Source organism: Etheostoma cragini, chromosome 16 (genome assembly GCF_013103735.1).
Source record: "Etheostoma cragini isolate CJK2018 chromosome 16, CSU_Ecrag_1.0, whole genome shotgun sequence".
Lineage (NCBI taxonomy): Eukaryota > Metazoa > Chordata > Actinopteri > Perciformes > Percidae > Etheostoma > Etheostoma cragini.
This window is the reverse complement of record NC_048422.1, coordinates 7,054,593-7,076,417: the sequence shown is the minus strand read 5'-3', so window position 1 is coordinate 7,076,417 and position 21,825 is coordinate 7,054,593. Positions and strand designations below refer to the sequence as shown.

At 39.0% G+C, this 21,825-nt stretch overlaps 1 protein-coding gene across 2 annotated transcripts in view; it reads right to left on the bottom strand.

Moving 5' to 3' along the window:
* Window positions 1-801: 801 nt before the first annotated feature.
* Window positions 802-21,825, bottom strand: part of lrrtm4l1 (leucine rich repeat transmembrane neuronal 4 like 1) — a 57,427-nt gene continuing 36,403 nt past the window's right edge. For both annotated transcript variants that reach the window (XR_004659945.1, XM_034896641.1), the window contains exon 3: window positions 802-2,143. Coding sequence is in view for 1 of the 2 variants with exons in the window: in XM_034896641.1 (XP_034752532.1) it covers window positions 2,078-2,143 (66 nt within the window). In the remaining variant the exon portion in view is untranslated. The remainder of the gene's footprint in view (window positions 2,144-21,825) is intronic.

Here is a 21,825-nt window from a genome sequence, read left to right as displayed (position 1 = left end):
ACGACTCATTTCTGATCCCCACAAACCAATGGGTGACGTCACACATGCTCTGTCCATTTATTTTAACGGTCTATGGTTGAGCCTGCTAGCTCAAAGTTGTTTAAAGCTCAGAGTTGTTTTTTTGAGGGACATCTGATTCTCCAGTCGATGAAGTCGTCATTGATCTAGACCAACTCTGCACAAATCCGCCTTTTTTTTTTTTTATGAGGCAAATGTGGATTTGACAGCCTCGTCACCGGAGAACTGTGGGGAAAAGAACAGATCCCAACAGGAGCTGATGGAGACATGGAACAGTGCACAAGCCTTGGAAATTACAATGTGCACGCACACACACACACAATAACAAAATGCTTCATACGCACACAAACACAAAAAATGATTAATGAATATTTTAATTTGACAAATTCATATTGCTCACCAATAATGTCATTATTTTCCTTAAAAAACATACTGTTGAAAGTGAACAAAGAAGAATACAGCTGCTTATACTAAATATCAACAAATTCCAATGATCATTTTCCGTTATAGAAAGATTATATCTGAAGGTTGAAACAAACAATTCACAACTCAGTGCATGTCAAATATAATTCAGAAGTCATGAAACACAAGCACACGGGGAGTGCACACACCAACATCTGCAGTTTCTTCGAGGGGAGAAAGTGAAGCATGTACTTAACAGAAGTCATCAAATGTAAGCAGTGCTCCAAGTTGTCTTTCAGACAAGATCTTACCAATGAATGACAATGACTGTCGTTGCAAGATCATTTGTTCACAAAGACGTACACATTACACACATTTAAAAAAAGAAAAAAAGAAAAAAAAAAGCCAATTGGGCAACGCAGAGCTGCTGGAGGTGAGGAGAGTTGAGGCTGCTTTTGATTTTTCGGGGATTTCGTTTCAGGGGAGCAAATCCTCGATCTGTTCCAATGGTTGGGAGAGCCAAAAATGCTCCATTTGGCTCTTTGGTATCTGGTGTTGAAAATGGCAGAAACACATATTTATAAAGTACAACATTAACAACATTATAATTTCTGAAAATTACATTTTTCCCCTAATAGGAGATTTTAATTTTTTCCCTCTTTTTGCTTCTGATTGCGCGTACTGTCCTTCAAATCAAACGAGACAGTCTGGGTTTGATTGCAATTAGAAACAACTTAGAAAAAGTGTTCTTAAAAAAAAAAGCAAACAAACAAAAGAACATCACCGAAGGTCATTGGCTGTGTGTGTGTGTGTGTGTGTGTGTGTGTGTGTGTGTGTGTGTGTGTGTGTGTGTGTGTGTGTCCTGGGTTCTAACCATCTTCCAGGTGCTGCCTTGATTTCCACCTGATGGAGCAGATGCCTCCTTACTGACAGGTGCACACAAACCCGTTTCGGATGTTTCTGCTCCAGTGAGGCACATTAACACCATCGTAGCCTTTGATTCTCCAAAAATCAAAAAAGTATCGACATGTGAAAACATGTTGCTTCACATGTCATCAACACATGGAAACCCACTTTAAATTATACACAGCTGTGTTTGCAGAGTGGCCACAGCCAACCGTTCAGTGCATTTTCATTATCAATAACTCATTACTCAGTTTACACTTTTTTAAAGCCTCTTGAATGTGTACAGTCTCTCGCCTGTGTTAAAAACAATGCCACGTTGTCCTCATGGAGACAATAAGCTATTAAAGTCTATACAATAATCTCCCATGTTGGTGCAAACCATCCATTGTTGCACTTCCAAGGCTCTGCTATTCAACATGGGACTGTGTTTCCACAACCATCTGGGGCAGTATTAAGAACAGGTCGTTATGATGAATGATGGAATGCAGAAAAGCTGATAACCAAAGACCAAAGGCCAAAAAAAAGATATAAAATCTTAAGAAGAAATAAAAAGATCCTAATATCTTCTCTTTGTGGTGGTCAGTGGTTGCCCTTTTAGCGTGGAGGACCATTTTTACTGTATCCTAGAATGTGACATGGAGTAGGATCCTGATGGGTTCACTGTATATGTGTCTGTCTCTCTCTCTCTCTCTCTCTCTCTCTCCTCTGTATGCTCGTTTGCTGCACAATCCAAAGCAGTTCCTTTTAGTGGTTAATGGATGGTAGGCACATCTCCCAGCCAGGCACCGGGTAGGGGGCGTGGGCACGTGTACTCGTTCTGCAAGGGAAGAAAAAAAGAAGAAGAAGAAGAAAAAAAAGACAATAAAGTGAAAAAGCATTTAACAGCTGGTCTGTGCCAGTTACAGAGGTTGTGGTTACAATGTGAAGTTAATTACAGTGTCCAGTGATTTGATAACAGTACAATGGGGCTGTGACAGTGCCAGCAAAGCAAATTAGGGTAAGCAATTAAGCAGATGATGAAATCCCATGTACTTAGATAGCTGAGGAAGGCTGAGGTGGAGAGACTTCCCTAATGTCTTTCGGAGATTAAATGAAAGCTCAACACAGAGAACTTGCACAAGTGTTCATCTTGGAAATTTCAATTTAAGCAGAAGTAATTAAATTTGAAAAAGCGGTTAAATTGAAGCTGCACACCTAAACATTTTGTCACTTTGTTCCACTCTGTGTGCAACAATAGATATTCCAATTAGCCTCTATCAAGCATTGATTGGAAAAACAACAATAGATGGAATATAACCAATCATAATAGTTTATGGAAGTTAATAACATGACATGGGCCAGAAACAGAGGGATGTTTTATTCCAGAATTTTGTTTTCCGATGTATTGTTAAAGCTGCAAACACTAATTGTAAAAGGGTCCCATGACATGGTGCATTTTGGATTTGCTTATATATAGACCTTAGTGGCCCCCTAATACTGTATCTGAGTCTCTTTTATATAGACCTTAGTGGTCCCCTAATTCTGTATCTGAAGTGTCTTTTATATAGACCTTAGTGGTCCCCTAATACTGTATCTGAAGTCTCTTTTATATAGACCTTAGTGGTCCCCTAATACTATATCTGAAGTCTCTTTTATATAGACCTTAGTGGCCCCCTAATACTATATCTGAAGTCTCTTTTATATAGACCTTAGTGGTCCCCTAATACTGTATCTGAAGTTTCTTTTATATAGACCTTAGTGGTCCCCTAATACCGTTTCGGAAGTTTCTTTTATATAGACCTTAGTGGTCCCCTAATACCGTTTCGGAAGTCTCTTTCCCAAAATTCAGCCTTGGTGCAGAATTACAGCCACTGAGCTTTCATTTTCTCAAAGGCAGAGCAGGATACACTGGGCTCGGTTTACACCTATCACCATTTCTAGCCACTAGGGGACCATAGGAAGACTGGGGGAACTCATATTACTGCTATAAATCTCATAGTATATAATAAGTGAAATTGTCATGCCATGGGATGTTTAATCAATAAGTTGTCAAGTATTCACTTAGTTTGAGTAATTAAAAAAATAAAAGAAGTCAAAATTCTCTGGACCCAGCTTTTTAAATGTAAATATTTTCTAGTTTATTCACTCCCTTTATTACAATAAACTGAATAACTTTGATCTGTGGACAAAATAAGTCATTTAAGGAAGTCCTCTTGGGCTTCAGAAAACATTTCTCACCATTTTCTGACAGTTAATAGACCAAATTCATAGACCAAACAGATCGATTAATTCTGAAAATATTTGACAGACTAATCGACAATGAAAATAAATTATAGTTGCAGATTTAGTTGTTATCTTTAGAAAATTAATACAAGTTTTACATAATGTGTTTACATGTATTTTAAAGAATCTACATATCTACATATAGGATACTTTGTGTTTGGAACAATTGAATTAAGAGCATTTTACTTGTGTACACACTTGCTAAAAGGATGGAAAAAGTCATAAGAGCAACCCCTTTATTGACCATGTGCAAATGTTTTTCCATACATTTTCAATAATGCAAAAAAAGATTGCCTGATCACGTCCTCGTATTCCCAAAACATGTCTACAGTCAGCATATGTTCACTTGAAATAAACAGGCCCATTCCTATCGCATTGCATATTTTTATCACTAGAAATAGTAAATTTAAACCTTGACAAGTGAATAATTTGGGACCTTTAAATGTCACCGCTTTCCAACAGGTCAACTCAAGCTTGTTGAGTTATTGAAATTCGTGAGAGATTTTGACATTTTACTCTCATTTAAGAGCCACAAGCTTTGAATGGATCTTCACACTGAAAGACACACGCACACCGCACACACGCACACACACACACACACACACACACACACACACTCAGCGCCGACATATCTAGGTTTGCCACTGAGCATCTGTGCTCTAAAAAGAAAAAAACTCCACTTTACAACTTAACCTTTAAAGCAGCCTTTTTGCAATACAGGTAAATCCAGGTTGCTTTAAGAAAACAGCTGCTGATATTTTGCCAAGCTAAGCAATTTCTAAAGCTTTGAGAATTTGCTCGCAAAATTATCCCGGCTCAACTTTTCCCTGCTCGAGCTGAGATTGTTGTCAGTGTGAAGCAGATCTCAACACAGGGCTCAGACGAGAATGCCCCGAGCACAACTCTTATTTAAACATTATCAAGCGGGCTGATTAGTCTTCACTCAACTCTTTATCCACCTCTCCGGTGGATATGAGTGAAAGGAAGACAGCTGCACAAATTGTCATCCAGAGATATTTCGTCAGAGAACACAAACATAAACAACTTGCAGCAGAAGCTCAGGCTGCTGCTGTGAACACATGTGCATTAATGTGAACTCTGAAGCAAGCAGCGTGCACGCGCACACAAGCACATCACCCGATCAGGGTGTGGAAAAAGACTAGATAAATGATGAAATTAGCTGATTATTTACCCATTTAAATGTTATTGCACAGTATTAAATATAACAGTTTAGCCTCATTGCAACTGTAATGGAGCTTGAGCTGGAATTGACAGCCTTGTTTACAGTTTTTTCCAATTGCTAACACGAATGACATGCATAGCACTATTATTTCAAGTGACACACAGAGAGCAACACCTCTTCTCTAGTCTCCAGAAGTTTAAACACATTTTCTGCTTTACACAAATTTGGCAATTCAAATCAAGCATACTTTATTTCTATTATTATTATTCAAATGACACTTTTTGAATGCACTGAACACGGTTTTCTGCATAAAACACAACAATCTAACATAAAATCAAGTTTGCCATGTCAAAACCTTGCCATACAAAGTCACCTACATGGACTAATTGGCAACTATGTGTGCCACCTGGCCAAACACAGCAATGAGGAAGTAAGCACTATGAAAAGACCACAGGTGAGCACCTTTTATTTTATTTTTTTAACAGTAGAAGACCAGGCTGTGCAGCAAGATGCTGCCTAATTATTTTTGTTGCCTCTTTTTTTCTAACATATTTTTCCTGCACATTTCTGTCTGCACTTTTCTTTTTCAATGTCCTTTTTTTGTGGGCATATTGTTATAATGTAAATATATCTTCTGTGCATATGTTGCACTGACTCACTTGATTGGTGGAGAGAAAAAGAAATAGTTCAACAGCACGTGTGTATCTGCAAATATTTCTGTGCATGTAAACAATTTGAAGCATTTTCTACAATTTAAACTATTTTAGTATTATAGCAAAGCATACTAATGATGAGAGTGCTTTTCATTATGCCCCAACAGTGTATAGTTGGTTAGGCCAAAATATGGTAATATGAATGAAGTGTGTGCCATGTGGTGCAAAAGTTTGATTCTGATAACGCTGTATGTAGTTTTAGTTGCAGTGCTTCATTTTACAGGGTATATGAGGTATTTTGCAGTTTGGGTGTAGTTTTGTGAATTGTGGGTAAGTAATTGGATAAAACCAGCCTAGTTTGCAAAATTGTGTTTCAGCAATTGGAAAGAAAAACTGTATCTGGTATAAATGTGGAAATTACAAAAAATACAGGAACTCCATGATAATGTAAGTAGCACAAATCACAATATATACGGTTTATATTAATATATTCGGTATCCAACATTTTGCCTGTTACAAAGAGTTTTTTGTGTTTTCAGTTCATCGGCTCAAAAACATTTTTACGCGCGGCTTTGTAGAAATGGAATCAATCCAAGGTGCGGTCAAATGCAGTGACATGGCAGCAATTTCAAAGTAATTGCAGTGGCTTCCCTTGCATTGGAATTCAGAAGATGTTCCTCTCTCACCTTGTTGACAGAGTGCAGAAGTGCATTTCTTGTAAGATAGTGGTCACATTATGTATTATCTAAAGCCCAACATTTTCACAACAAGAGCAAAATGCTCCTTGTCTTGTTTTCCTGTAGTTTTGTTGCTGTCATAATGTATTCAGCAAAGCTCAAATATTTTGCGTCACGGACACAGCTAAGTGCTTATTTGCGAAAACTCATTATGCTCCTTTAACATGATTTTCTCCAAGTGCTTAGTTAATGAGGAGTATTGTAATTCACTCTGCCTCTCAAAACACTTTAAACACTTGCATTGCCAACAGCCAATCATCATCTGATGGCTTTCAGCCATAAGTTGAAGACAGTGCTTCTTTACATCACTTTGCATGAAAGGAAAAGAGGCCTGTGGATATTTTTGTCCTAAGACTACAACAATCCTCATCACTTCTGCTGCCGGCATTCAAGACTGGCCGCTCGCTTCCTTCATGACAGCAAGGAAGTGTCGCTGTTAGCGGCCTAAATATAGACTGTGCAGAATGCAACCATCAATGCGTTTACATGCACAGCACTAACCTGGGTTAACTAAATAACCAGTTTATGCCAGTTCTCATGTACACATGAGCTGGGAAGAATGGAAAGAATGACAGGAGTAACTCTACTTCTGGTACAGTAGGTGGCGCTCTGCAACGCACAAGTGGCTTTTTCTTCAAATGTCAAACTAACACTGACCGCAACTAAATTATTAAAACTTAACTAAAACTTCATGTTTAATTTATACACTCTTCACACAGCGTAGGAACGCCTGAGCACTCACCAGATGACTGACAACTTTTAGGGTCATTGTATCAGTAATGTTAACCAGTGTCGGCTGGAGATACACAATCTGTTTAGCCGTCTCCCGGCGTCCGCTTTTGCCTAGGCGGGTAGTAAAACAGATGGACCATGGCTCTTGGCTGCCAATGGCCCGCTTATTCATGCAAAGCTGTTTTGTTGTAGTCACCATATAGACGGAATATTTACGGTTAAAAAACACTCCAGGGGAGCGGGGAGGGGCGATCATATCCCGTTTAAGCTGTATGTACTTGGAGGAATCCCCTGGTTTCAGAAGGAATTCTCTAGGTCTGTTAACTGGGTTATGAGAATTTTAACTGGGGTAGGGTTGCATGGCATTTGAGAAAGCAGGATATTACCTTAACCCAAATATAATCTTTTTTTAACTGCATGTCAATACACTGAATCTGTTGGGCAGAGAGTGAGAGTGACTATCGAGTCTTTCAGATCGCTACCTATTAAAATACACATTAAAGAACTCACATTAAAGTGCCCATATCTGAGTTTTGGGGGTGTTATTTTGTGTCTATTGTGCTTCCAACACGCATACAAACTTTGAAAAACTATCCATGCTGTTTTGAGTGAGGTACAGGTTTCTGAATGTCCTCTGCCTTCAGTCTCCGGGTAAGCTGTCACTAGCCGAGCCAAGGTGGCTAACCGTAGCGCATCGCTAGCATGCTAGCTTGTTCTCAATGGCAAAACACTGCTACAACACACACTAGTTCACCATAATCTCCAAAAGAACTACTTCTATGACTCTGTTCTGCAGGTATTCCACAAGTGCCCATCATTTAGAAGAAGTCTACCAGCTAATCCTGCCTTGTAGCCTACTGACCAAAGATTGAGAAAGAGTTATCTAGCCTATGTGAACATTACCTAGCTACTGCTCTCATTCTGATTCTTTTTAGTTGAGTAGTCAGTAGCATTCTGTAAAGGCTTTGTGTTTTTAGCATGGAAATAGGGGGACGCTAACCATAAATTTAGTGTTGTCCTAATTATTATTATATTATTATAATTATTATGGTATTGTAAGGGGGGGCATCGGTTTAAAGCACCTAAAAAAAACTAATTGGATCGACACAAATCACACAAACAACCAATTTTAGATTCAAAACAGGGATTTTCACTGAATGGTGACAATTTTGCACCCTTGAAATGAATAATTCCTTTGGTACAGTATATCTCATATGTAACAATATCCACTGATGATTGCCGGGTAATATGTATGGTGATGCTGTCCAATGTAAAGTCGATAAGACATACTGTAGTCTCGCATTGCCAGACCTTCCTCCAAAGCCCTGAGGAGGAGGGTCTGGCTAGTCCACCAAGCATTCCGGTATGGAAGAAACATGTGCTTCAGTGTGTTGGCATTTCTTTAAACCAATCACAACTGTCTTGGGTTAAGCGCCAGAAAAAAAGGACCGGTGCCGCAGCAAAATAGCCTCGGGAGTGAACTTGTTTTGGTGGAACGTGTACATTCAAAGGTTGTTTTAGTCGTGCAATAGAAAACTCAGATTTGACAGGTAGTCTAGCTAGCTGTTTGGATTTACCCTGCAGAGATCTGAGGAGCAGTTAACCATAGTCCTCAGGAATGAATGACGGACATCTGGCAGAATTTCAGGCACCGTCTGAACAATCCAGGAAACAAAGCGGCGATATAGACTTGACTTATGGTAGTTAGTGGCACGATAGCTTGCAAGACTGAGCACATCTGCAAGCTAAAAGCCTAATGGTGTGTGTGTGTGTTTTATATCTACAAACTAGCGTGCACTAGGGCCTGCCGTATTGACCTCACACCATTGGTTGCTGCGGATCGATGAAAAGGCTTTGTCATCTATCACCAAGGACATGTGCTTTACTTCTGCATTCTCTCAAAAGTGGAACTTTCCAGTGGTAGAAATGGAACTAAATGTCTTTCTTGCTGGTTCTCTAGCATTGTATTCAGGGACAACTGGACATAACTAGTCAAGGCAAGTCAAGAATAACTTTATTAATCACTATACGGGCAATTGGTTTTGCAGCAGTGACAAAAGTAACCACAAAAGATCAATGTTAATACAATATATAAGAAATAAATAGTAAGAAACATATTTAAAAAGCTGTATTTACCACGCGAGGTTGGGTGGTCAAGCTGATGTTATCTTATCATATTTGAGTTTAGCAGTGAGATGGCTGAGGGTTTGAAGGAGTATTTATATCAGTTGGTTTTGAATATTGGGTATTTGAAGCATGAAACTGGGTATGGGAGGGTGAGGGGGTGCTGCCATACAAAATGGATTATTCTTACTCCAACAAATCTAACAAGCTACAATGTTAGTTAAAAGGGCAATCGTGCAGAATAGAATAGATTAGAAAGCCTTTATTGTCATTATGCAGAAGTACACAGTACCTGTGCAATGAGATTGAAGAAAACAAACAAAAAAAACAACAAAAAAGAACACTGAAAGGGAGAGCCGTGAGCCGCCATCTTGGTAAAGGTTTTACCAGCTTGTCTTTACGTTCACAAAAGTGCTCGTTTTGCCACTGACAGGCTCAGATTAAAAAATACACGTCATTAGGACTGGGCACTGTTCAAAATCTTTCGATCCGGTGCCAATCGATACCTCAGTTTCGATGCTGGTTCCTAACAATATTTTTTAGATACCATATGTTTTAAAATCCATTTCAACATCAACACAAATACATTAAACACAAAACTTCTATTTTCCACTTTAATTATGAATCAAAACAGTTATCAACATTTTAAAATGTTGGTAACACTGCTCACTCAGAGTAACATTAATAACATTGGTTGTGCATTTGGATAGGGGTGCGCCAGTCAGATACTCAGGTTTGGTATCAATCCCAACAGGGCCACAATCAACAATAAAAGGCAGACCTTTGTGCCACAATATGAACACGATAATAATAAATAAATGACATTGTGTACAGGCTAATGTTGAACTAACTAAAATGCATAGGAATGTAAACAACAAAGACTTTTTAGTGCAAACTGCCTAATAACACAAACCTTTAATAATAAACTTGGTGACTGCCCATTGAACTACCGTAATGGAGAACTACCTTAAGTGCAAAGGCATGTACTTGAATTGCCTTGTTGCTGAAAGGTGCTGTAGAAATAAAGCTGCCTTGCCTCAACAGCATCGCAACCGCTTTTGCCTCGCCATTAATCTCATATTGATGTCTGCGTGAGGTTTTGAATAACTGAAACCACACTTGAAACCACTTTATTGGCATTGCCGTGACTCCCTGTGGAGCCAACGTACTCTGCTTGAGATTACTCCGTCCGCACCTCTGCGTCTGCGTGTGTCGGGCAAGAAGGACAGGTAAGCTTGTGATTATTGCGCTCTCAGGAACCAAATTTGATACTGAAAGATAAAAAAATGTCGATACTGACAGGATTGGAGTATTTCGTTTTGTGCCATAAAAGTACTGGTGGTCGCTGCCCAGCCCTATTCTTCCTCGTTGGTACAATTCTGAAAAAAACGTTTTGGGTTGTCTTTTCACTTTTCCAACAATCACAACTCTAGTTTTGGTTGAAATAGACAAAATTTACCAATTAAATAAATTTGAAACTATGTTGGCTCTATACCTGCTAAAAGTATATATATATATATATATTTTTAACTAGAGTCTGGTGGGTTGAGCTCTAGCAACCTCAGAGCTGTTCCTTGTTAAACACAAAGTTCTCAAAGAGGATTGTATTGCAGCCCGGTCAGTGGCTGCCGGCGTTCACACTTCATACTCAGTCCCTTCAGGATTTTGTAATGTCGCGATTGCGCGAATTCTTACGTCTTTCGTAAGAACTAACTTATATTGCGACTTATGTCCTTGTCCTTAGTTCCTTGTCTAAGGTAAGGAAATTAACTAACAATGTAAAGATCAACAAGCCATCAACACATTTGATTCTTTAAACAAATTCATATTTTTTGTCTGAAATCCACAAGCCATGTTTATATGATACCAACATTTACAGCACCCTGAGCCTTTTTGGTAGTGTCATAAAGAAAACTCGGCCAAGAATAGTTTTATTCTCCCCAAAACAAGTTTCCTTTTTATTTTGAAAGAACTATACAAAAAAAAACATTGCAACTTTTATCGCTACTCTTTACAAAAACTCCAACAAAAATCAGGCATTTTGGGCTGCAACAATCTAAAAAAAGGCAGAGAAATCCTGCAGGGACTGAATACTGGACCAATTTCAAAGATTGTTGTTCCTATCAGTCACTTACACACATAAAACATAGGAAAAATTAGGTCAAGGTTGAAAAAAAAACTTCCTTTAATGCCTTTTTTTTGTTTAAGAATAAGTGAAGCCTATTAACAGATACAATACAAGATGTAGCAAAAATCGACACAATAAAAGATCTATGAAACAAAGTCATCAGGGATCTGTCAACCTAGCTTCCTCAGACGAAAAAAAAATACTGCTGGCTTTTTTATTATGCAATGTATTAGTGTTACACTCAAAGCTCAGCTTATTTTAATCATAGTGCCTACGTACTTGTATGATTCAACAATTTCTACATCGTGACCAACCCAACTGTGGTGTTAACAGGGTTGCACTGATGACATCTAAAGTCCACACACACATCCTTAGTCTTTTTGACAGTTAATAAGTGACTTTTCACAACAGAGCTGTTTTTAATGTGTCTGAGCGTTGTCTTCCTCCACGTGCGTGTGGCAGCCTTTGAAAATGCTGCTTCTACTTTCATGTACACAGCATCAAATGATCTCTAAAAGCAAGGCCAAGGTAGCTTCCTTGGTTCAAGCCAAAGTGGGAGCTAAAACGAGCTGGCAAGGGCCCAGGATAAACTTGGCTAACACTAGGGTCATGGGTCCTTCCTTCCCACCGATGCAGCACGGCAGCACGTGGTAGCAGCATACAGACAGTGGTGGAGTCTATGTGATATGCAGGTATATGCCTTACACCCACTAGCAAAAGTCAAGGATTTCTGTATACCCACTTACAAAAGCGGCAGGACAATGATGAGTAACAAAGATTGTTTTTTGTGACACAACTTCATAAATCCACCCTGCATGTGTTACGAGTTGCGTAGGAACAACAACACAGTGGCTTGGCAGTCATTCTCTGTGCAAATTTAAAATTAATTAATGTGAATCACTTGAATCACACTCTTAACGAAAGCAAATTTAAACTACACAGTATTTGGGTGAGCCTGCCCATTAAACTATACTTCTGCTTAAAGTGGCCCTGCAGCAGACGTTAACGGTACAGAAACTACAGAAAATGAGCCATGCAAGGCTGATGCTATACGGAATAACATTATAACATATTTATGGGGTTGTTGCTCTGGGACGCGTCGCTCTGGGACTGGCGATTATGAAGCTGGGAGGGAAAGATCACAATATACTCACTACTGAAAAAACTAGACAACACCACTGCGTACAGTAGCTGTTGGCTTGATCTCACAGAACCTGTCACCGGGACATAAGAAATCTCTGCCTTAGAAGACATTTCAGGCATGTAAAACACCGGAGCTCATGTGATTTCCAAAAACAAGCCAATATAGCTGACAAGATGGGTCCTGAAAATTCTGACTTTGGAGAGAGACAGAGCATTTGTTTGCCTCCCAGACAAACACCCACTGACCTTTGTGGATCTTGGACCACCCCTTAACAATCCCCCCTAGGGAGTGTTGTGTTTGCACACACACTATAAAAAAAAGGGCTTCTTTATGCCTTTCTTCCCCCGCATTTGAGATTCTAGTTGTTGGAAAAGCAAGACAACAGAAGCAGGCAGGGATTCTAGCGGTTTCAGACTGGACAACTTCACCTTGTTAGGCAAAGATTACTTGGCGGACGTAACCACCATGAGGGAAAGTCCCCAAAGACATTGTCACAAGGGATAAACGGTACAGTGTCCAACCTAGGGCGTGAAATCCATGTGTTGGAGGGACTGGACTGGGTTTCTAGACCTGTCCCCCGTAGTAGTGTGCACTGACCCATTTCATGATGGCTAATAGGATTTAATTAATGTACATCATACATCCTATGAACAGTCTTTGATGATATTATTGGTAAAAACACCTACACATTAAAGCAGTGAGGGAGAGTTCTGTAAAAACACATTGAAAACTGACTTAAATTGGGGATCCTAACTATATGATCTGTTTGTGTGAATATTCGATATATCATACTTTGGAGGATGCTTCAAATTGAGAGTTTCACAAGGACGGTTGTGTTTCTCGCTGTGGTGGAGTGTATTATGGAATTACTTTTGTCTTAGTCCTTATGTTTTCTTTTCGCCCAGCATATTTCCTTGGATAAGAATGGCAACAAGATCATGGTTGCAGCTGTTGCCGTGGTCGTGCTACGCCCCCGGCTACTCCCTGCTACGCTCTGCAATGCCTATGCTCCTATGCTCTGCTATGCCACGCTAGACCCTGTAACGCCCTGCAGGGCTTTGCTATGACATGAACTACTACGACTACCATTTGGAGTCACTGTTCCCTTATCTTTATTGTCACGGTTCATCACACCCCCAAGCAGCACCGTCAGACACCGCCTACCAAGATTCTGGGTCTAGGGGGAATTACTAGAATTGTTGGCTCCTTGTAAATTACAGAGTGTGGTCTAGACCTACTCTATATGTAAAGTGTCTCGAGACAACTTTTGCTATGATGCTATGAATAAAATTGAATTGAATTGAATAGTCAGGGTCATCCTAAACAGGACTGCATTAAACCTCTGAAAGGATTTGAGAAGACTTTCAACATGAGGACATTGTATACGTGTCATTCATATTTGTAGGTAACTTTCTCTTTTCATCAAAAAACAACAAACTGTACAGAAAATAACTTCAAATTTGAAATGGTCATAGTCAGGGAACATTTTGAGGAGGACTGCATTGAAAACACTTATTTATTTGTATTTAATCGGGGACATTTTCAATGTGTTACAATATCATTTGAGCTAACTTTCCGTGTACAGTGATGTGCGGAAAACTATACATACAGTCATAGTCAGAGGCACTTAGATTTTTCTGCTTTTCCAAAAAATGAATATCTGTGAAAATAATGAGTCTTACACTTATAACTGAGTTCTGTTCTGTCCAAATTGCTTTGAAATGACTGCATGCACAACAAACACTTATAACATAATTCAAAAAGTGCATGATTCTAAATGTGGTGATCTAACCATTCCAGAGGGGAAATGAACCACTTCTTCTTTTTTTTTTTCCAAGAACGCAAGTTACATGTCAAGAGCGGTCCCTACATTCTTCCACCCCCTCTGACGCCTTTATGTTTTTTTAATTAGGATGCTAAGTAGCAGGCTAAAAACATGATGTAATTAGTTCACTCTCAGTTAGGACATCTGGATGAAACAGACATATGCCAACCACTCTCCAAGAGATCACACGCCTCTTACTCCACTCAGGGCTCCAATTACCCTGTTCTGTCTCCCCAGCCCGTAGCCTGTGTGCTTGAGTGATGTTTCATGCTCCCTTTTTTTTCCATAAAGACCATAAAAAGAGAGGCAGACAATGAAAAATGGACCGAATGCGTCAATTCTTTGTGAAAAGTTAACGGGACAATTGAAATACGTGTGCACTGCAACTTTGGTCTGGAAAACGCTGCCGGTATCTAGGAACGTACTGTATGTATGAAGATAACCTGCTCACTTGTAGTCACGCCTGTGCATACAGTATGTGTTGTGGGTATTGTCATGTCTGTTTTAGATTCACACACTCCTGTCAAATAAGATCATGGCAGACATGGATGGGCTGTAATCCCCACATAGGCTACAGGCAAAGGAGAGCGAAGTAAAGCATCCCAACAGAGCTTATTCCTGCTTAGAGAAAAATAATTGTGAACGGGTGCCTGTATAAGCTCTTGATGTCAGCAACACAGATCCTTACACCTCTCGCTCTCTCAGACACACAAACACATACTTGGTCCTCTGATTTAACCAGGATCAAGTGATATTTCTGTCTTAATGATATGCAGCATGGATACGTCGTCGTTTGACGTTTCTGTAGCCGATAAAAGAACGTAGCGCTAGATAGACCACCATGAACAAAGATGTTGGTAAATGTCTGGAGAAGTTGGTTTTGGAGTGATTGGGATTCTCTCTTTGATAACAAGACATGAAAAGACAGACAGACTGGACTCAGTGGACATTAATGGTAAATTAATAGATTTCCTGTTATTGGTTTAAAACAATTCTAGTTGTGTTCTCATCAGGGTCCCAGCATTCAGGCCCCACGATTAACAGCACGTTAAAAGCGGGGTTGGTCATGTTGAAAAGCTGTCAAGATTCTTAAAGTAGCATCTCCTCGGGGCGCCGACCATTTCAAACAATATATAAAAAAGGTGTATACTGGAAATAGTTACCAACCCTGCCTTAAATAGAGGGCACAATGTGTTCCTCACTTTGAAATGCATCCCCATCTATTTCTGAATACATAAATAACACGTACCACAATTTAATATTGGTGCTAACAGCATGATGTATGAATATATAAATCTTCTCAGCAGGTGCAATATTTTGCCTCCAGCCATACATTTTTATGAGATTGAAATTGCAAATTTTGCAATGACAGCATTTAGACATTTACAGGATACCAATAAAGGAAAACACATGGGTAAGCAAACTGTATGGATATAATATCACAAACGCATCATTGCAACCTGCATGTAATCACCGGATGTACAGATAATGGAAGCTAAACACCTTATTTTAATGACCTCGTCACCTAATTCAAACTAAGAACATCTGCAGTTGTACCAGCCATGATGGACTTCAAGAAAATGCTGTTTCAAAAATGATTATGTTTTTGTGTAACTCAAATGTATAATACTATTATGCCTGAGTCTCTATTATGTGTTGAGTAACTACTGTATCTGAAAGAAAAGAAACAATCTCAAAAACAAGCTTAACCCAGCTTATGTGTGTTCAGCCTCTACGCCATCCCTGTGTTGAACAAAACAACTACTGTATATTTCATTAGAAGCCCCGCTGTGGTGACCCATATGTAAATGGGCTAGCGAGAGTAAGCTGTTCTAAAAGAGGATCATTGGAAGTTTAACAGAAAGCGAGTGTGTGTGTGTACGCATTAAGCAAGAGATACACTGTAGTGTAAAGGAAGAGCTCAAAGATCTCCCTGAGGAAATCTGACCCAGTGAGTTGTGGCTTTGAGCAAATTGAGCACGTTCCCACCGAAAGGTCTCAGTGTGTGGATATTTATGCACGTGAGTGCACATCCACGTTTATCTGTGGCTGAGGGTTATGATTTATGAAGGTGATGGTTGGCCGCATTAGGAGCAGCCCCTTCAAGTCTCTCTCTGTATATGTAACATGACGGGCACAATAAATTAAAGAAAACACATAAACAAGAGAGCAAGAAATAATTTCTTACCCTTAGGATACATGTATCATCTAAGGCGTCACACCCACAGAGGAGCAGGTTTAATAGAAGACGTGGCTCAGTGTCATCCATTATATCTGCAGTCCCTCTAACACCACACACAGCTCCTGAAATAATAATCTTTTTATGTTTTGTTTTTTTTGTTGTCCAACTTATTTTTGATTTAGCTCTTTTAAAATAAATATCACAAACATAATAGTTCCAATGCTTTAGAATTCCTGCTGCGTGTGTTGCTAGGCAACATGTATCCTAGCTAAACATGAAAGGGTTGATATCAGCTTGCCAGCTATATGAATGTGCTGGGATTACAGGTTTTGTTAAAAACGTCCTTTGAAAAAGGAAAAAGGTTTCATCACACAAGGTTTCAGTAATTATCTGCTCTAAAAAATCCAGAATTCACAACCAGAATACACGAGAGTTTGCATCACGGACAACAGGATGTTAAAGAGTGTCTTTCCAACTTTTCCCTTGTTCTCCAACTCTCTTCTATTATTACACACAAGGACACACGCTTTAGCTCATCCGCTCCAACTTTCTCTCTCTCACTCAAACTTATGAACTCTCCCCATCTCTTAATTATTAAGACATGTCTGCCTCAGCGTTTTCCTTTGCTGTTCCCCTATAGCTCTCCTGAAGGTTTGAAGGACATGCAAATAAGTTACGGGGGTTAAGATCAGCAACGGCCCTTGTATTGCTTATCAGTTTAATTTAAATGTGTTGGCAGGTACGTTTGAAGTTAAAAACTGTTCTGTTCATTCTCTAACTTTTTGGATCAAAGTAATTTTAATTTCTTCTCATGCCGTGCAGAAACCTGCTTTAAAAAAAAGAAGCTATGTGGCCAGGACCAGATTCAAATCATCATCATCGTCACATTTGCTGATGACACTATATTAACGGGATGGACATCGCTACGTACTGTAGCAGCTTCTCCAGCAGGCTGAACCGGGCTCCCCCGCCTGGGCAACATGGCTACCTGGATGTGTGATGGCTAGATGAAAAAAAAAAAAAGGGGCCGAATCTCTAGATGAGGCGCAGCCGAGCCGCATCGGATTGAACCGCGCTTAGTGGGGGAAAAATACTGAGAAGCAAGCAATCGGCCTGCAAAACATATTAGTCTTGTTTTTTTTGTGAACAATAATGAATGTTAATTTAGTCAGTGTTTTGGACATGGGTGCAGTCTCGTCATCGTCTCGTCTTCGTCATGGAAAAAAAAAGAAGACATATTTAGTCTTGTCTGACGAAATTAACACTATGCAGCTGAGGAAATTGGTGGATCAAAAGAACTCCCATTTTGTCTCCAAATGGAGCGTAAACGTTGCCAATAGTTAGGCCTTCTGCTAGCTGCGTCCAAAGGCTCACGACTGGGAGTAAAGCTCAAGACTACAAATAGCTGAAAGCTAAACTACTTTTGTTTATTCCTCTGAAACGTTTCGCTGATATTGACAAGGGTTTTATTGGGTTTGTAGTCAGCCCTTCTTTTAGACTCTCTTTTTGAGAAGTTTGTCTTCCTTTGTTGAGTTGTGTTTAAGTGTAGTTACCAATAATGTTTTTGTTGCAGGAATCTTTCACCACCGAATCAAGTGTTGCAGTTGCACCTGAATTTGTGGAACTGCCAATAGAGACACTCTATCTGGTGTGGCCGGGTTAGCTCAGCTGGTAGAGTAGAGTAATCCTCGACGCAACGGCCCTTTGCTGCATTTCATTCCCCTTCTCTCTCCCCTCTCAAGTCTTCATCTATCCTATGGAATTAAAGGCCTAACATGCCCCAAAAACAATGACAAATGTAAAAAAAACGCTCCGTCTCTTTCTCATAATGCCAAAAATAACCTGCCTACCCCAGATTTACTCGTCAGAACTACTCCTAGGAGATATATAAAGTAATTAGAATTGAATTTAAGACTATGCCACATTGCACTTCACTGCACATATTGTTTGCGTTTGTGACAAATAAAACTTGGATTTCTCTCATGTTTTAGTTGAAATCCGCGTTGGTGAGAACTTCTTCCATCTCACAGGTGTGCTACAGTATTTCAAAATGGTGAATATTACACAGGTGTGCCTCGGGTTGGTGGCAACTCAAGTTCACTCTAAAATGTGCAGTTATCTTGTAAAATACATTTATTAGGCACTGAACTATGGATTTGACATGGCTAGGGCTACAAGTATGTATTTTGTTGTTGACTCATTTCCATCTTCTCTTGGTATGTATCATCATCTCGCCCATCCCTACCATGCCCACTGTGCTGATAGAAGACTTTGTCAATGCTGAAATTCAAATCTCTCTCTTTTCCCAAGTCTTCTGGGACCTGGTAGGAAACTGAAGTACACCAAGTCTTTTGGTCATGTCTACGCCCTGCAAATCATTTCATCTCATCTCAGGACATTTCTTTAGTTCTTCTAACTAGCGCTCTGCTTCAAAACCAGGTTTCTCTGCTTGTTTTGTTAAACATGAATCAGTCCGTTCTCAAGGCCATCTCCATTGAATTTGGGAATAAAGGGTTATATTTGAAAAGGTAATAATGCATTAACATCCTGTGATTACTCCTAGCTGCAAAGGTGCCACAAAACTAAACTTTATTTTCTAATTTCCTGTTAATGACTTTTATTTGTACATTGTAAGTTAAACTGATAGGTCTTTGACAGACCGTAATGACTTGCTGTATGAAATAACCCAATAAGTTATCGGAGAAAGAAAAGTCACTCTAAATTAGAGTACATGTGTATTAATTATGAGGCCACAGAAAATCAATTAATCAACATTTCATAAGCATTAATATCTCATTATTACCAATGGCACAGTGTCGGTTCAGGAATTCATTTAGAATAGTGTCAGAATGTGAAGCAGTAAGTCTTTTCAGTTTGTGTTCTGTGATACTAAATAGTTGCATTGCTAATGATGTGAGGAAATGTCACTCTTTTGGGGATTAGCATCTTTTCTTTGGCCGCTGACTCAGTAAATGTGTTTGAATGGAATCAAAATGTGCACTTAATTAAATCCTATTCAGGCCTGACCTAATACGACACAATGCATTTGAATATGAATAAGTATGACAGAATCGGTGTAGACTGTTTTTTTATTATTCCATTATTTCTAATGGACAGTATTTTGGCCACTGGTTGCAGGAGGGCATTTTTAGCATCAGTCCAACAAAAGATGTACGTTAAAATGGACCTAATGTTATGATCATGATCAAAAGCTTTCAGGGGATTAATAATATTCTGTTCAGACAAATATTGGTACAAAATTACTAGAACTAAAATGGAAATCAGTCAACACAAATTATGCCTTTCAAACAGGTCATTGTTTATTCACAATGCAATGCTGCTGTAGCTTATATCCTGTATATTCAGTGTCTTCAATAATACATTTAGATTTTTGGTGAGTGGAAAATTATGTAGCTTTTAAGTAGCATTGTTAAAAATGGATGTTTGAATCTTTCAACATTTCATGGTGAACCCACACAGAGGCACACTTTTTTTTTTCTTGTGAATGAACAACATTTAGGATGAAATACTTTAAACATAACTAGCCTACTTTGAAGTTTTTGTCCATAAGTTGTGTGTTTGATTAATTGTAATTTGACCTGTGGGGACCTTAAAACTTGACTAAAGTAATATACCATTATGTTGGCTGTAGAGGTGATAACAATTTTGAAATGTAAAGTTGGTACCTTCCACCGTGTGCTGTACCCGTCAGCCAAAGCTAGTTACTTCTAACCACTTCAATATATTGAGAATTTTTTAGGAGTCATAATCGAGTAACCATCACAAAAACGCCATTATTCGGCAATAATTGTGGACACTTTGCTGGCTGTATGAGTCTTGCTACAGCCTCATAAAATTGTCCAAGAGAGAAACATTAGGTAGGGAGTTTGGTATACCACCTCCCTGTATGCTATGTAAAAAAAAAAAAAAAAAGTAGGCTAAAATTTTATTTTTCTTTCACACTGGGTTTGAGCTCATGGGAATCATAAACTTTGGTTTAAATTAAGGGTTAAAGTGATGAAACTTTTGTTTCAGTTGTAGTTCATGAATACCATTCATTTATGTGTTGGTCTATAAATAGCTGCTTACACTAGCTCACCTGCTAAAGTGCAGATGTCATCAATTATGCAGTTTTGATAATAACCAAACGGGCGCATTCAGGGGCATTACTACCAACCCTAACTCACACGTTTCACTGAAAAATTAAAGGCGGATTGCATGAAATATATTTGCGATTTGGACAATGGAGACACATTCAGTATATGAGGCTCAATGTAAATCAAAGTGCATTACAGCTAATCTGTATTCTAAAATGACTACAGCAGTACAGGGGCACCAAAGATGTCAAATTTGTAGCGATTCAACCAGTATTTACTCATCTCATTCATGTGATCCTTTCACTCCAGATTTTTTTTTTGTAAATAGGCCATTTGCTTTAAATCACAATGGTGCAGATGCTATGAAATGACAGGGGACCAGGCTCAGAGTGAATACTGCTGCATTCATTGGTGTTTATGGTAGTTGTTAAAAGAGGAGAGCGATACAATTACCCACCCTCGTATCTGAAACAGCCCTGACCTTTCGATCAAGAGGCTGCTCGTCAAAATATTCTATTGGACAGATAGGGATCAGGGTTGATATGTATCATTTATTTCATAAAACCGCCTCTCTATTTCATGATTCATAATTTGCATCTTAGTATTGCAGAAATAGATGTCACTTTTTATGTTTTGAGGGCTTAATATTCATGATAGGAAAGGATACAAAAAAGAAATGACACCCTAAAACTCATATCATACAAAATTACTATGAATGTCTCTAAGGGTTGGTGGAGGCATGCTGTGGGAATCTAAATGCATCCAAGTACAGCAGGCCTCTGGCTGAGCGCTCTAATTAATCCAACACAAACACGGTTTAATATTTTGTCAACTGGACACCTACTTTTTATTTTTCTGGCCAAAGTGACAAGCATGTTTAGTTAACTTTTATAGTTTTAGCTTGAATAATAATTGAACTATAAATTGAGGAATTTCTTGCGAGATTTAGTGACTTTTCATACCCCATTAGCTACTTTGAAGTGATTAGCGACAAACAGAGCAACTTTCTGTAGAAGAGAGATGACTGTTCGGCGAGTGGGAGCTCTTTCTCACTTGTGTCACAGTCACCTCTCTCCGTCACTTCTGACAGGCTGGCATTTTCTGTCAAGTTTTTGCAAATGAAAATATATAAATATTTTATAAAAATGTCTGATAACCAAGCAATCAGGCCTGTTGCGAACAGCCACACGCTCCAAACGGGCACTGCACTGAATTTTGGTCGTGGCTAGAAGGGATAAGTGTTTTGACTAAAACTAGACTAAAATAACAAGAACTTTAGTCAACTAAAAGTTGACTAACAAAAAACATATGTGAATGACTAAATATGACTTAAACTAACAAGGACATTTGGCAGAAGACTAAGACTAAATCAAAGATAGTTGACAAAATGAACACTACTCCTTACTCTAGACCAGTGATCAGCAACTGGCGG